This window comes from Cynocephalus volans, chromosome 2 (assembly GCF_027409185.1).
Source record: "Cynocephalus volans isolate mCynVol1 chromosome 2, mCynVol1.pri, whole genome shotgun sequence".
Classification (NCBI taxonomy): domain Eukaryota; kingdom Metazoa; phylum Chordata; class Mammalia; order Dermoptera; family Cynocephalidae; genus Cynocephalus; species Cynocephalus volans.
The window spans coordinates 221,962,942-221,978,504 of NC_084461.1; the positions used below are offsets into that span (position 1 = coordinate 221,962,942).

The 15,563-nt window shown below is 59.9% G+C and overlaps 1 protein-coding gene across 1 annotated transcript in view; it reads left to right on the top strand.

Moving 5' to 3' along the window:
• The window catches only part of RET (ret proto-oncogene), a 46,018-nt gene that overhangs the window by 25,679 nt on the left and 4,776 nt on the right, over positions 1-15,563 (top strand). The window contains exons 4-16 of the mRNA XM_063083341.1: positions 5-246; positions 1,367-1,562; positions 2,729-2,928; positions 4,786-5,044; positions 5,640-5,765; positions 6,218-6,328; positions 6,926-7,045; positions 7,647-7,903; positions 10,313-10,460; positions 11,835-11,942; positions 12,692-12,906; positions 12,993-13,115; positions 14,908-14,978. Of these exons, the coding sequence (XP_062939411.1) occupies positions 5-246; positions 1,367-1,562; positions 2,729-2,928; positions 4,786-5,044; positions 5,640-5,765; positions 6,218-6,328; positions 6,926-7,045; positions 7,647-7,903; positions 10,313-10,460; positions 11,835-11,942; positions 12,692-12,906; positions 12,993-13,115; positions 14,908-14,978 (2,176 nt within the window). The remainder of the gene's footprint in view (positions 1-4; positions 247-1,366; positions 1,563-2,728; positions 2,929-4,785; positions 5,045-5,639; positions 5,766-6,217; positions 6,329-6,925; positions 7,046-7,646; positions 7,904-10,312; positions 10,461-11,834; positions 11,943-12,691; positions 12,907-12,992; positions 13,116-14,907; positions 14,979-15,563) is intronic.

Here is a 15,563-nt window from a genome sequence, read left to right on the forward strand (position 1 = left end):
GCAGGTGAGAGTCTGCCCTTCCGCTGCGCCGCCGACAGCCTGGAGGTGAGCACGCGCCGGGCCCTGGACCGTGAGCAGCGGGAGAAGTACGAGCTGGTGGCCGTGTGCACGGTGCGCAGCGGCGCGCGCGAGGAGGACGTGGTGCTGTCCTTCCCTGTGACCGTGTACGACGAGGACGACTCGGCGCCCACCTTCCCCGGGGGCGTGGACACCGCCACCGCCGAGGTGGAGTTCAAGCGGAAGGAGGTGCTTGTCTGTCTGTCGTCCGTTTGGTGTCTGTCTCCGTCTGCCGTTTATCCCTGGGTGTCGTCCGCACACAGCCGGCCATTGGTCGGGGTTCTTTGCCTGCATCCAGGGCGGCGGCGGAGGGGGAGGCCAGTCCCGCCGGCGCGTCCCGGGAGGCCGGAGCCTTGGGTGCCCAGCCTGTGTCTGACCTGGCGGACGAGACCCGAGGGGGTGTCCGGGGCGCTGCCCGGGAGACATCTGCCAGGAGGGCACTCCCTCCACCGCCTGCCCTTCACCGGGGTCCTTGAGAAGAGCGGGGACTGGGGACAGACAGGGAGGAGGGTCCGGCAGGGATCTCCCTGCTCGCTGCCCGGCCCGGCCCCGCCTCCCTCCGGCTCGCGAAGGTGGAGCGACACTGACATCTGCTGGCCGCGGGAGGTCCTGCAGCCGGCTCGGCCCGCCCTGGGCGCAACGAGAGGGTGGGAGTGGTGGTGTTGCTTTCCCCTGCTTCCCTGGGCACCCCAAGTGCAGGTATGGTAGGGGGCGGGGGGGAGGGGAAATCACACCTTGTGGGAGAGGCCCTGTGAGCCTGGCCGGGCTGCCTTGGGGTGACAGCAGGGGGCCTGGTGAGCAGAGCGATCCCAGGGGCCTCGTGTCTTGCTCACAGCCCCCTGCAGCCTGGTGTACAGAACATGCTTGGAGAACATCCTGGTGCACACTTGGGCTGGGGTCCCGGCCCTACCATCTGTCACTGTGTGACTTTAAGCCAACCTTCATGCTGTGGGGCCCAGCTTTCCCAGGGGAGAGCAGAGATGACTAGTTCTGTTCTACAAGGACCTGGATAAGAGCTGTCAGCACAGTGCCTGGGCATCTGCTTTAATAGTCCTTACAGAAGATCTGTAGATGCCTGTCATATCTGTTGCATAGGTGAGGCACAGTGGCTCAGGAAAGATGACTGGGCTAGGCTGGCAAATGGCCCCATGGTGACTCGAACCCAAGTCAGTCCATCCCCAGAGCCGGCTCTAACAGCACACATTTGGCCCATCTGTGGACTGAGCCAGGGCACGCAGCCTCCCCAGGTCTTCTGGGGCTCCCAGGGCCCTTCTCACCCACTCTGACTGGTGCCCTCTGCATCCTGCAGGGCACTGTGGTGGCCACACTGCGCGTCTTCGATGCAGATGTCGTGCCGGCGTCTGGGGAGCTCGTGAGGCGGTACACAAGCACGGTGCTCCCTGGGGATGCCTGGGCCCTGCAGACCTTCCGCGTGGAGCATTCGCCCAATGAGACCTTGGCCCAGGCTAACGGCAGCTTCGTGCGTGCCACCATGCACGACTACAGTAAGAGGAAACCCGGCACTTGCTCCTCCTGGACGGGCCGCAGCCACACGCATGCATGCCTGGCGTGGCCCTCTGCCGCCCCAGGCCCCCACCCTTCCCTCGGGTCTGCTGGGCTCACTGTCAGCCACCGGGTGGGTTTTCAGAATCTGTCCTCCTCCCAAGCTGCCCCACAGCTGGCCCTGGTGGGGTCCCAGCACACCTCACACTGACTTCACCATACCTGGCTCCATTGAGAACACACTTGCTGTCACCTGAGGCCTTCCTCTCACCTGGGCACCTGCTGTGCTGCCCCTGAGGTGGTCTCAGTGCCCAGGGGCTGTTGCCCTGCACCTAGCAGCTCTCTACTAACAGAGGTTGGTTTACAATAGCCTGTATCTTGGTTTGGGGGGATTCTGAGACCACTGTCCTGCCTGGCTCCTTGCTTCCACCCTGGCCTGGGTTTCTCAGCATCACCTTCCAAATAAACCACTCATACTTGGGCTCTCCTTCTGGGGGATCCAGGATCAGGGGTGCCCTTCACTTCTTCTGCCTGGCCTGGTCCTGTTCAGTCTTCAGTCCTCGGCCCACCCACCATGCCTTTGCAGCCCCCACCCGAGGGGAGATGGCCTTGTTGTGCAGCACTGTGAAAGCCACGTGTGCAGGGGCATCCCTCCCATCAGTCTGCTTTGGCTAAACTAGACCTGCAGCCACAGTGCACTGTGGGGGCGCAGACATGGGAGCTTCAGGGGCAGGGCCCTTGAGTGTTTGGGTCCCCAGGGGCTGCTGCTGTGCCGAGTTCTGCCATTCTCTGGGACTGTCTGGAGGCTCCAGCACATTCTTCCCAGGGTCTCAGTGGCGGAAGATCTTTACCTTCCTCGTTACGCCCCCCACATGCATACGCACACTATACTGTACACACACATCCCACATACACACTGCATACACATGAAATGTAAACATATTTCACATCTGCCACATTCATCCCCCACACCACGCACACTGGGGCTGCTTCCCAGCTGAGAAGGGTGCCTGGGCTTCCATTTCAGTATGACGGCAACATTTACTGTTATCGGGGCACCGTGTGTGTGAAAGTAGGTGTTTGCACATGTGTGTGTGGAAGTCATGCCGTGGCATGGGCAAAGCGGCCCACAGCAGCTTGGTGGTCACTGCTATGTCCCTACCCACAGGGCTGGTTCTCAACCGGAGCCTGCCCATCTCAGAGAGCCGTGCCCTGCAGCTGGCTGTGCTGGTCAACGACTCAGACTTCCAGGGCCCGGGGGAAGGTGTCCTGCTGCTGCATTTCAATGTGACTGTGCTGCCCGTCCACCTGCGCCTGCCTGCTGCCTACTCCTTCTCCATGAGCAGGAGGGCCCGCCGTTTTGCCCAGGTGAGGCCCAGTCTTCTGCTTGCCTGAGGAGGGGTGTGGGGACCACTGTTTAGCAGATTGCAGGCAGGGCTGGGGGTGAGTGATCCCCCCTCCCTCGCCTCACCAGTGCAGGGTTACCCAGTGGAGACAGGGACATGGGGCCAGGGGAGGCTGTGACCAGGGAGGTCTGAGACAGCTTACAGCACTAGGGGCTGCTTGGCCCCTTCTGTTTTTGCTCTCTCCCTTCTTGGGATCTGTAAAACATTTTTTACACTAGTATAAGAGAAACACTGGGTGAACCTACACATGCTGGCTTGGAAAGACGCTCCTGGTGGGTTGAGTGAAAAAGTGTTTTGCAGAAATGTTGGTCTCATGTGACTCCACTTGTGCAGAATCAAGTCTTCATTGATGGGAATTGGCAAATGTGCAGCCGGTGGTTGACAGTGGCGCCCTCTGGCGGGAATGGCAGGGAGCAGTTCCACTTTTTAATTCCCATAAGGATGCTAGCTTGAGAGAGCTTATGCTGTGTTTGTCTTCGGAAAATAATGCTCGTAGTGGAAAAAAGTAAAAATGGTAAGTGTTCATTAAAAAAGAGGAATAGGGAGGAGTGATCCCTTGACCTTATATCCACCAGTGGCTAGTATTTTAGTGCAATTCTTTCCTGAATGTTTTTGTTAAACTTTTTGATGTTTACTTACGGTGTTAGCATGGACAGGATTTACCACACTGCCCTCCCCTACTGGAGCAGCATGTGGATATGTCCTCTTCAGAAGGTCATGCTTAGGGTTGTCTCCTATTGTCACAGTGGTTTTACCAGTTCCTGAGGTTGGTTCTCTGCCTTTGTCTGCTTCTGGCAGCTACCCAGATCCAACACACAAGAGACCCCAAATTTGGACACATCCAAGCTCCCTGACCTCCTACTCATCCCCAGGCCTTTTATGGGGGAGGGGTCAAGCATGGGGAGTGACCGGGCAGAGGGGCCTGAGGGGGTCTCAAAGGCGGAAGGGTGGGAGCAGGCATTGCTGGAGGGGGTCACTGCACCCTGTCAGACTCAGGATGACAGCCTTGGACTACTGTGGTTGCTCGCCCCCTCAGCTTTGATAGCTGTAGATCAAGGCAGGGACCCTGAGCAATTGTGGTGACAACATGAGCATGTGGAAGTGAGTGCGCCGCATATGGGAAAGCAAGGAGGCGGGCGTGGGTATGGCGTCAGGTGTGGGGTGACAGAGAAGCCTGGCTCTGCTCTGGGCCTGAGCGGGCCGAGTTAGGACCAGCCACACAGCTGAAGGCAGTGACCTCCCACCCCCCACCCCCCTCCCCCCACCACTAGCTTGAGCTGTTGGTTTCAAACTACTTCAAACCACTGCAGTTACAGCTCTAACTCACATTATGGGTAAAAAGGCACGTTCACTGCCCGGCTCCAGGGCCCAGTGAGGGCGACAGCTGGGAGAAGAGGTCCCTCTCTCTCAGGGGTTCCAACCAAAGTCCCAGGGAGTCCCCTTGGTCCCACATGTCCACGCTACACAAGCCATGTGGTGGGGTGCAGTGCTCTGGTAGGTGGCCAGGGGCGGGGTGCACAGGGAGGCCAGGAGGTGCATAGGAGGCATTCAGTTGAGTGACAGGTGTCAGCACCTCCCCAGGGCGTGCCTTGGGTCTTCTCCTAAACCAAACCTCAGAGCCACCCACTGCCTGCAGCTCCAGCTCGCATGGGCAGGGCAGGGCTGCGGCAGAGGCTGGGTGTACAGGTTCCAGTGGATGGAGGATCGAGCATTCAGGGGGCTGCCATCCCCAGGAGAGTCAGGGACTGTTCCAGGACTCGAGCAACCCAGGAGCTTCTCTGGCCTCCTGGCTGAGGTGTTCCCTGTGCCACCCGCCTAGATTGGGAAAGTCTGTGTGGAAAACTGCCGGGAGTTCAGCGGCATCCATGTCCAGTACAAGCTGCTGCCATCCAGCGCCAACTGCAGCGCCCTAGGGGTGGCCACCTCAGCTGAGGACACCTCGGGGACCCTGTTCGTGAATGACACAGAGGCCCTGCAGCGGCCTGAGTGTGCCGAGCTGCAGTACACAGTGGTGGCCACTGACCGGCAGACCCACAGACAGGCGCAGGCCCCGCTGCTCGTCACCGTGGAGGGGACGTGTGAGTACCGGGCTCCCAGGGGGGATGGGGTGGGGCCTGACACTGCTCTGCTAACTGACTGGTGGCTTCCCTGAGCCTAAGCCTCCCTCCCTGTGAATGAGAACAGCAGCATGCCACACAGCCCCGCTGAGGGTGGCGTGGGGAGAATGAGGACCCCTTAACCCCAAGCGACCGGCAGTAAGCAGTTGCCACCCGTCACCACCGTCAACACATATCCTGTATGTGGCACTTGCTTTAGAGCTGCCAGGTAAAACACAGGACCCTGGTTAAGTTTGATTTTTGGGTAAACAACAGGCCGTTTCTTGGTGTAAGCATCTCCGTGACTTAGGGACGTCCATATGCAACACAGGGACTCGTCATTTGTCTGAAATCCTGGTCTCCCTGGGCGTCTTGTGTATTGTTTGCTGAATCTGGCCACCCTCACCTCCTTCCATGCTCACCGCAGCCTGGGAGTGGCCCCCACCTTGTGTCCCGCGTACCCATCCCACTGCCCTGCACCCTGTGCTGAGTCACCTCGAGTGCAGGGGCCACTGGGCCACTGCTGCTCCCTGTCTATGGGCCAGCCCCTGTGACCCTGCTTGTCTGCCACCTCCAGACGTGGCTGAGGAGGTGGGCTGCCCCCTGTCCTGTGCGGTCAGCAAGAGGCGGCCCGAGTGTGAGGAGTGTGGTGGCCTGGGCTCTCCGACAGGCAGGTGCGAGTGGCGGCAGGGAGACAGCAAAGGTAGGTCCTGCGACGGCCTCCCTGCTCCACGTCCACTCCCTCATGTGGCTCGTGAAGGGGAGAGCACGAGAGCGTGGGCGCTAGTGCAGCCTGCGGGCCCGAGGGCCTAAGGCCAGAGCTGCCGCCCAGACTCACTCTGGGCTTGGGAAGATTTGGGCCAAAGTTGGGATGTGTGGGGGATGAGTAGCACTTCCCCGACAGGTCCCAGGCCAGGGGGGTCCCATTCCTGGGACAGCCTTGAGAGGGTCCCAGCCTTGTCTGGCCTGCTTGATGTAAGGCTGCCTGTGCCTCGGGACCACACCTAGAACTCCTCAGGCATGCTCCTGCTGGCTGGGCTTTGTGCCAAGCCTCAGTCTGCCCTCCCTGGGGACAGGGTTGTCCTGGGAGGCCGTGGGGCAGGGTGACGGAGCAGGCGCTCCGTGGGGTGATGCCTGCTGTGTGCCATGTTGCAGGGATCACCAGGAACTTCTCTACCTGCTCCCCCAGCACCAAGACCTGCCCCGACAGCCACTGTGACGCTGTGGAGAGCAGAAACCCCAACATCTGCCCCCAGGACTGCCTCCGTAAGCAGCTCGGCCTGTGGTGGTGGTGCTAGTCAGTGCACAGGGACAGGTGGGGGCGGTTAGCTGCAGGGGCTTGGGCTCCCACCAGTGCCTCCGCCGCAACAGTGCATGGGGTGCTGTTACACATGGAGCCCGGCCTCCCTTCACATTTCACTTGACCAAAGGGCTGTGCCCCCCAGAACTGTAGGCCTGACCCGCACTCTCCAGCGTCACCCTGGCCGACTCATGGAGTGTCGCCCACTCTGCTGACTCAGGGTTGAACCTCCCCTTTTGGTTACCCCACTGCTCCTTCTCTGCTTCTGAAAAGTAACAGTAACCGTGTGGCATTTTCCGGGACCTCAGCAAGGGCCCTGGGCAGACTGTGGGTTCCTCCCTCCTCTCCCTTCCCCTATGGCCAGGGAACTGGCCAGGGGCATCATGACTGAGACCCCTGCCCGGGTGAGCTGGGCTTCTGAGTTTGTTGCCCTCCCAGGCCTGAGCTTGCTGACATCAGGTGGGGAGGGGCCTCCTGCCTCCCTGGGACACTGCCCTTGAGATCCTGGGACGCTGGGTTGTCAGGCTGCCCCATGAGGCTGAGTGGGCTGCGTCTGTCCTCAGGGGGAAGCATTGTTGGGGGGCACGAGCCGGGGGAGCGCCGGGGCATTCGAGCCGGCTACGGCACCTGCAACTGCTTCCCTGAGGAGAAGAAGTGCTTCTGCGAGCCAGAAGACAGCCAGGGTGAGTGGGTGGGCTGGGATCTCCTCTTGGGGCTCCCACACCCCCCTGGGCCCCACAGAGGATTTCAGGCAGCACTTTCTAGGTCCCACCAAGGGAGGAAATTGCAGGAAGACAAATGAACCCCAAGACTGTCCTCCTTCCTCAGTTCCTCCATTGGTTCAGCCTGGGACAGGGGCCTGGGCTCCCTGTAAAGTGTCTTCTGGCCCCAAGTTCTGTGATGAGGGTCGGGCCAGAAAAGCAGTTTTCCTGCCAAATAACTCACTGTCTGATCCGACTGGCTCTGCAGGGCCCTCACTGGGCCCCAGGCACTGTCCAGCCAGGACCCACCCTCCCAGCAGAGGATCCAAGTGGGCCGCTCAGCCTTTCTGTGCCTCTGTTTCCATCTGTGAGAGGGTAATAGTCTAGGGGGAAAGGTGCATGCAGTCCCTGCACCGGTCTGGGCCGTCGGCGTGTTTGCAGGACTTCTCATGCCTTCGTGTGCTTTCGTGACAGCAGCCCCAGCCAGGCGGCTGCTCCCCAGCTGCTGTGGGTGTGAGGCTGCAGAACTCTGTGGTGGGGGCCCTCTGGGAGCTCTGCGCCTCATGGCCGCCCATGCCCACAGACCCGCTGTGTGATGAGCTGTGCCGCACGGTGATCGCAGCGGCCGTCCTCTTCTCCTTCATCGTCTCGGTGCTTCTGTCTACCTTCTGCATCCACCGCTACCACAAGAACGCCCACAAGCCGCCCATTGCCTCAGCTGAGATGACCTTCTGCCGGCCTTCCCAGGCTTTCCCGGTCAGCTATTCTTCGTCCAGCGCCCGCAGGCCCTCGCTGGACTCCATGGAGAACCAGGTCTCTGTGGACGCCTTCAAGATCCCGGTGAGGTTCCCTGCGGGCCGGGGCAGGGTGGGAGAGGGTACAGGGCTGCACACTCACAGCCTGGGCTCAGCCCTCATGGACCCAGCGCGGGCAGACCCGGCCCTGCCCAGGGCAGTGGGCAGAGGCTGGCGGGCGCTGATTTAGACAGACTAGGATTGGGGCTATGAGGACTGCAGGAAGGGGACCGCAGTGCAGAGGCCCAAAGGCTGGGGGAGGCCATGTCACAAAGGCCCAGAAAGCCTGTGGATTTCATTCTCAGAGTATGGCCCCCAAGGTGGAGGTGAGCAGAGAGCCGCTGCTGTGCCTTCATCTGCACAGGCCACTCTGCAGGGACAGTCTGTGGGGTGGGGCAGCAGTGGGAGCCTGTGATGAGGTGCTGTCCCCATCCAGGCAAGAGGTGGCAGTGGGGGTCCCCAGCCAGGGCAGCAGCAGTGGGGCGGGGATGTCTGCTGGTGTGGAGGGAGGGGCACTGAGGAGCCAGGCTGGGGGACCTGTGGCCTGGGTCACAAGGGCACCAGCCAGAGCCCAAAGACTCCTGCTGCCCCCTTCCCCGTAGTGGGCCTGGCCTGCAGTTCACAGCAGGCTACAGCGGGTGGCCCTGGGGCCTCCCATCCTGGCCAGGTCTCCCTGGGCCTGCTGTGCTGCGGCCTCTGCCAGCTCCTGCTGGGCGGGCCTGCCCCTTCAGCATTTCTGCCAGCTGCATCGGAGGAGCTGGAAGCCAAGTGGGTGCTAGGAGGAACTGAGGAAAGTGGTCAGAGCCGAGGGTACCTGTGAACGGAGCTTGGGCAGGGGTGCTGTAGCATGTCCACCTCAGCGGGGGACTTGGGCAGAAAGCTCAGCACCAGTGGCCACAGGCACTGCTGTCCCCATCTCAGGCTGGGAGGTGGCCTGCGGTTCCTAGGAGGTGCCCCATTCCACAGGAGAGCTCAGCCTGGGGCCTCGGCCCTGGGGCCTGATGTGTGAGGGTCTGGTCCAAGCAGGCCCTTCCCAGATGTTGCTGCTGCTGCCTCCCTCGAGCTTTCCTAGCCTGTGGTCCCCGTCCCTGGTGGCAACTCAGTTTCACAAGCCCTGGTGGTGGGCGGCGAGGCTGTGCAGGAAGGCTGGTGCTGACCAGGTGCTCCTGTTGGTGGGCACGCCCCACCCTCACCCTAAGTCAGCTCCAGAACAGGGCCCGACGCCCTCAGACACGCAACTCAAGCGCTCGGCCTCAATTTTCTTTTACACAAAAGGGGAGACTGATTACCTCTCCTGTTTTAGAGAGGATCAGGTTGATGCCATCTGTACATGAATGGTGCAGTCTCAGGTGCACAGTAAATGGGCTTCCAGTGCCAGCCACAGAGCTGAGGAGAGGAGGATGGCAATAATGGTGTTGTCCGTGCTGACCCCAACCATGGGTTCTCAGGAATGGGAGACAAGGCGGGATGGCCCAGGCTTGCTGGATGGTGTCACAGCCATGGCTGAGAGTAGGCTATCCCCCCATGCACACACAGAAGTCAGAGAGGGTGGCCCCTGGCCCGGGCAGAGGGTCCCCAGCCATCCCAAAGGTTGGGAGAGCCTGGCAGGGCCGTTGTGAGCAGGACCCCGACCTGAGGCTGCACACCCACACCCAGCTGTAGGGAGACATGGGGTCATGGACCCCCAGGATTGGCACAGGAAGGTGGGTTCCTGGCAAGCTTTGGCATGCCCAGTCGGAATTCAAGTGCACAGGGCCAGGATTGGGGTCTGGGAAGGGTCCCGAGTGGTCGTGAGAGGACCTGACTTATGGATGGGACTTGGGTGCGGTTATACTGGCCAGAGCCCAAGTGGAGGGCACAGCAAGCCAGCATGTGTGGGAGGGCAGCTGCTTTCACACCTCAGGTGGTGTTTTCCTGAGGATCATCTCTCTTTGCAGGGGCAGCCACGCAGGGAAGTTGCCCTGGATGCTTTCAGGGTCACTGGGGGTCCTGGGCTGGGAGCAGGCTGGGCCATGGCCATTGGTGTCCATTCAGTCCTCTGGGGCCCTCAGGGCAGATGGGAACCTGGACAGCAGGCCGGTCAGCGTCTGCTGGGCCTGGGCACTCAAAGTGGAGGAGGCTGTGCTCCCTGTGAGCCCCATGGGTGCCAAACAGCTCCTGGACCCCTCTTGTGAGGGTGCGTTCAGTAGACGGGGTGGTGAGGGTCGGGCATTGAGTCCACAACATTCTGTGGCAACGCCTGCCTTTCACTGGGGCTCTCGGCCTGGCCCAGCGGTGGGCCCTGCCCTCCGTGGAGGTGGGCACCGCTGCCTCTGGTTTGGGAGATGGCCGGTTCTCCTCCTGCTGGAGCCATCCCCGGGCACTGTTACAGAGACATCTCACCTTCGTCCTCTTCTGCTGCCCTCACGCTTTCCTTCCCCCTCCTCTGCTCCACCTTCCTTTAACCCCAATGTAGGAGGATCCAAAGTGGGAATTCCCTCGAAAGAACTTGGTTCTTGGAAAAACTCTGGGAGAAGGAGAATTTGGAAAAGTGGTCAAGGCAACGGCCTTCCGTCTGAAGGGCCGCGCGGGGTACACCACTGTGGCTGTGAAGATGCTGAAAGGTACCTGTCCAGGCTTATGCACAGCACCCCGGTGGAACCTCCAAAAGAGCCCCCATTGCTGTTCTTGGTCTGGGGACTCCCACCATGGACACACGGGCAGGTGGTCCTGGAGAAGCGGGGTGAGGACTGTGCACCAGTGTCAGTGGAGACCCAAGGCTTAAAAAAATTAAAAAGCCCTTTGATATTGAGCTGACAGTGGCCCCCACCCCAGTCTGCTGCATTCTTCCTCTCAGCCAAGCATCTGTTGGGGTCCTGGCAAAGAGACCCCCCAGTGGGCCTGCCCCACCCCCACCCCACCCTTGCTGGGACTAGATCTGCCTGCATGCTCACACATGGCTTTGAGCAGAGGCTGGTGACTGCACTGGACAGATGGCCCACCACAGTAGCTGGGCTCCAGCTCCGTGTACTGGCACCCGCTGGCCACCCAGCTATGTGGTGGTGAGTGTAAGTAACCAGACTCTCAGACTGGGTTCACATCCAAGGCAGTAAGACCCTAGGCTCTAAGGGGGCACAGTGAGGCCCTCAGATTCCCAGTGCAGCTGAGCACAGCCCCAGGCTATCCACACCCAGTCCAATGGGTCCCAAAACCCAGTCCTCCCAGCTGTCCTTTCCCTTCCAGACATGTCCGTGGGACAGAAGAGGTGGCCTGGTGTAGCTGGGCAGTGGGCAGTGGGGCGGTTGGCCAGGGAATTGTTTAGCCACATCTTCTGACTCTTAAAATACCTTCACGGCTGGCACCTTGAGGAGTCTGAGCATGGCTCTGGCCACCCTCGGGATGCATGTGCTCAGCAGGCCACTACTGTGAAGTCTGCTGTCTTTATATCCGCCAGACACGGGTTCTTATAGAAAGTCCTAAGCCAAGTACACGGGTGTGCCATGACTGGTAACCCTGCCCTATCTCAGGTGTGTTTTCTGTGGCATCTCTCTGAGCATGAGCTACTGGTACCGTGTGTTGGAGCACGGCAAAAGCAGTGAGATGCCCACAGGGCTCCGGGCCAGCCGTCTCGTGGGGACAGGCAGTGAGGGAGGTGGTCCAGGGTGTGCATCCTCCCTAGGGGGCTCCCCACCTTTCTCCAGGTCCTCTCCCCTCAAAGGGCTGTGTGGAGACATCAGGGAGTTCCCTCACCTTTCCAGAAGGATTAATGAGGGGGGTCTCTTTCGGGTCTTCTGGAGGTGGCGATGCAGGGTCATCCAGCCTCTGGTTGGAAGCTTGCTCCTTGGGGTCCTGTCAAATGACCTTGTGGGCTGGGAGAAGCCTCCTGTCTGAGCCTGGGCTGGTGTCTATGAGGAAATGATGGTCATTCCGACCCAGCATGGTCATGGAAGGGGCTTCCAGGAGGGATGGCTTGTAGCCTTCTCTGTGTTGCATTTCAGAGAATGCGTCCCCGAGTGAGCTGAGGGACCTGCTGTCGGAGTTCAACCTCCTGAAGCAGGTCAACCACCCACATGTCATCAAGCTGTACGGGGCCTGCAGCCAGGACGGTAAGGCAGGGCTCCTTTCTCCTCTTCCGTCCTTTCCTTCCTGTTTCCCCTTCTCCCTCCTTTGGGAAGCCTAGGCTTCTAGTTCTGGCCCCAGCCTGGAGCTTGTGTCTGGCTTCTAGCGTGTCCACTGGCCCAGCTGGCACTTCCTGTCAAGGGCTTCATGCTGGTGGCACTTCCTGGGCATGCCAGGGCAGCTCAGAAGTCTCCTGTGTGATGTCCCAGTTGTCAGCACCCCATTCCAGGCCAGTCCCCTGGGGGGATCTCCAGGAATGGATGGTGCATCCTGGGCACCCACAGGGTATGAGGTGTGCTCTGAACTCAGGTGACCCCATCCCGGCTCTGCATGGCAGGATCATTGTCACCAGTTCACAGATAAGGACACAGGAGACCGGCCGGGTCTGTTGGTTTTCCAAACCGCCCTGCTGCCCAGGGGCCTCTGACGTGTGTGCGCGCGTGTGTGTTAGGGGTGCAGAGGGGGCAGGGAACTACGGTCTGCACCCGCAGGGCTCGGGGCTGGGCCGAGGGCAGGTGGGGACCGGGAACAGACCGCTCGCCTCCACCAGCCCTCCCCAGCCCGCGCTGCAGCAGAGGCACGGGGTCCCAGCGGCAGGGGGCGCTCCCGGGGCGGGCTGAGCGCCGTGGCCGCCCGCCCGCCGCCTCCGGCACCTGGAGAAGGCCTGGCCCGACCCTGACCCCGAGCGCACGGGGCGGAGAGCAAGGGGCCCCCACGGCGGCCGTCTGTCCCGCAGGGCCGCTCCTCCTCATCGTGGAGTACGCCAAGTACGGCTCCCTGCGGGGCTTCCTCCGCGAGAGCCGCAAGGTGGGCCCCGGCTACGTGGGTGGCGGAGGCAGCCGCAACTCCAGCTCCCTGGACCACCCGGACGAGCGGGCCCTAACCATGGGCGACCTCATCTCGTTCGCCTGGCAGATCTCCCGGGGCATGCAGTACCTGGCCGAGATGAAGGTGCGCCCCCCGGCCGCCCCCCGCGCGCCCCCCGCGCCCCCGCGCCCCGGGCCTGAGCGCCTCCTCCTGCTCTTTTCTTCTGGCAGCTCGTCCATCGGGACCTGGCGGCCAGAAACATCCTGGTAGCTGAGGGGCGCAAGATGAAGATTTCAGATTTTGGGCTGTCCCGAGATGTTTACGAAGAGGATTCCTACGTGAAGAGGAGCAAGGTACCCTCTCCCTGGGTGTGCCGGGTAGAAGCTCCTGGGGTGGGGGTGACAGCTGCACCCACAGGGAAAGGTAAAGTGGATTACAGAGCACTAAATTTCTAGCCCCAAATCCTTCCCACTCCTGCATCCCTGGAAGCCCAGTTCAGGACTCTTCCACGTCTGTTCCTTCAGTTCCTGAGGACACACCGGCCGTGCCCTCCCCTTCAGAGCCGGACCTGAGGCCCCACGGGGTGTCTTTCTTTCTTTAAATCTCCATCACTTTCAAAGGCCCCTGATGCTGCAGGTATAACAGTCCTCTTCTCCACAGTCATTCTTCTTCTATAGAAGAAAAGGTCACAGCTTCCTTGTGGTGGAACCTTAGCAGTCTACTCAAAGGAGAGCGAAATGAGATAAACAGGAGCTTGGTGGCCATTCTTTGCAGAAAGAAGTGAATTGCTTTACCAGTGGGGGTTCCTTAGGGTAGGGACTGGGACCCCTGGGCTGGGTGAGTTTGGGAGGCGCCTGGGAACCCCTGGAGATGCGATCAAACACAGCTCAGGGGTCTCAGGAGCTTTCTCCTAGTCCAGGAAACAGGTGGTCAACGCCCTTCTGGGGTCAGCTATTCCCCACGTTGTCCTGTTCCCATGACAACTGCCTTGATGCTCTCAGTTTGTGGCTCATCTCAGCCCCTCTCCTGCAGCCTCCCTGTAACAGCCCAGCCGGACAAATTCGCGGGCTGCCCAAGGGTCACGCTGACCAGGCATTCAGAGGAGACCCTGCTCAAAAAAGGAAAAAACAGAAAAGCAACCTCATACAATTCAGTTTTGCTCGAGGGAGTGGGAGAAGCCATTGGTGTAGCATCGGCTGTGAGGACCATGTTTTGTGTCTTCTGGGGTTTCCATTGCGACAGCAGGTCTCAGAACTGACAAAGGGGAAGTGGTGGGGCTGGCACCCCCGCCCCCTGCCCTGTGGAGGGTGTGGGCAGAGCCTTCCTGTTGACACACTGTCCTCCAGGGAGGGCTTGTGTCATGGTCAGGGAGAAGGGCAAGGCATTTACACACAAAAGCCATGCAATCCGCCGAGCATGGCTGCTGGGACCCTACAGACAGCACTGTTACAAACACAAACCCAAGATACGTGCCATTAAGGGCATAAATCTTAAAGAATACTTTTAAGAAAAAGAAATTACAGTAAACATGTTAAAATTCAAGGCATGCATTTTTTAAATTGATTTGCACCTTAAGACTTACCTGCTGAAAAGTTGTTTTTCAAGTTGTATTGGAAAGGATTTGCTACATCAGACCCAGCACTGTTTGGGGGGTGGGGGCAGTCATTCAGAAATGCTAAAAGGGCCCCAGGACAATGTTAGAAACGCCGGCCTCAAGGCATGTAAACAGATTTCTTCCCCGAAGACTTCTCAGAAGAAAGAGCCTTTAGTGTTCGTTGGCATCTGAAATCCCCAAGGTGGAAATGCTGGATGTTGGTTTCCCAAACAGATTTGCCCTCAGAACTTCAGGAAAGGTCTTGCTGGACCATGTTCTTGGCCTGTGGGCTGGGAAGCACTGCTGTGCCCTACCCAGCGCAGCCTGGGACTCCTCCAGAGTTTTAGGTCTCTTCTTTGGGGTTTTTCTTAGGGATGAGGCGTGTGACAAACTTGCCCGTGTGGCTGTGGTGGGCCTCTGGCCTCTCCACGGTGCGCTCAGGCTGCAGCCCCGGCTGGTTACTCAGCAGTCTCCTCAGAGACTTGGCTGACCTCCACCCCATTCCCAGGGCCTCAAAGTAACATTAACATCTTTCTTCACCCTCTCTTTAGGGTCGAATTCCAGTCAAGTGGATGGCAATCGAGTCCCTTTTCGACCATATCTACACCACCCAAAGCGACGTGTAAGTGTGGGTTTGCCTTCCTAGACTGGGGGTATCAGAGGCATCTGTGTTCACACGGGCACCGAGCGCCCGTCTGCAGCACCAGCCATCCTCAGTGACCTCCACACTGAGGGGCCTTCATGTATTTGTTTGGCAAAAGGCTGGGCCCAGTCAGTGGTTCTGAGAGCCCCAGTGAAAAGTGTGAGAGCCAAAGCAGGTGGCTGAAAACCATCCCTGCCCCTTGCCGCTCCCCGCACCTTCCTCCCAGTCTTTGGGCCTCTTAGCAACACCCAGGCTCAGCCCAGCAGTGACCCCCGCCATGGGTCCAGAGCAGGGGCTTGGGCTCAGACAGGGCACCCGTGACTCTTGCCCACCCGGAGGCGGCCTTGTGTGAGCTTGTAGGCTAATGCACCCTAAACCACTCGGAGGTGGGAGCCAAAACCCATTCTTCCAAGTCAAATGACAGGATTTGATATCTTTTATAAAACACAGCACACCTGCTTCTAAAGTTTTCTGCAGCTGACAGACATGTGTCTCTTGAGTAACGTGAGCTTGTGAAAAGGCAGCTATTGAGCAATTTTTAATACCACTTTTCTGGGTACATAA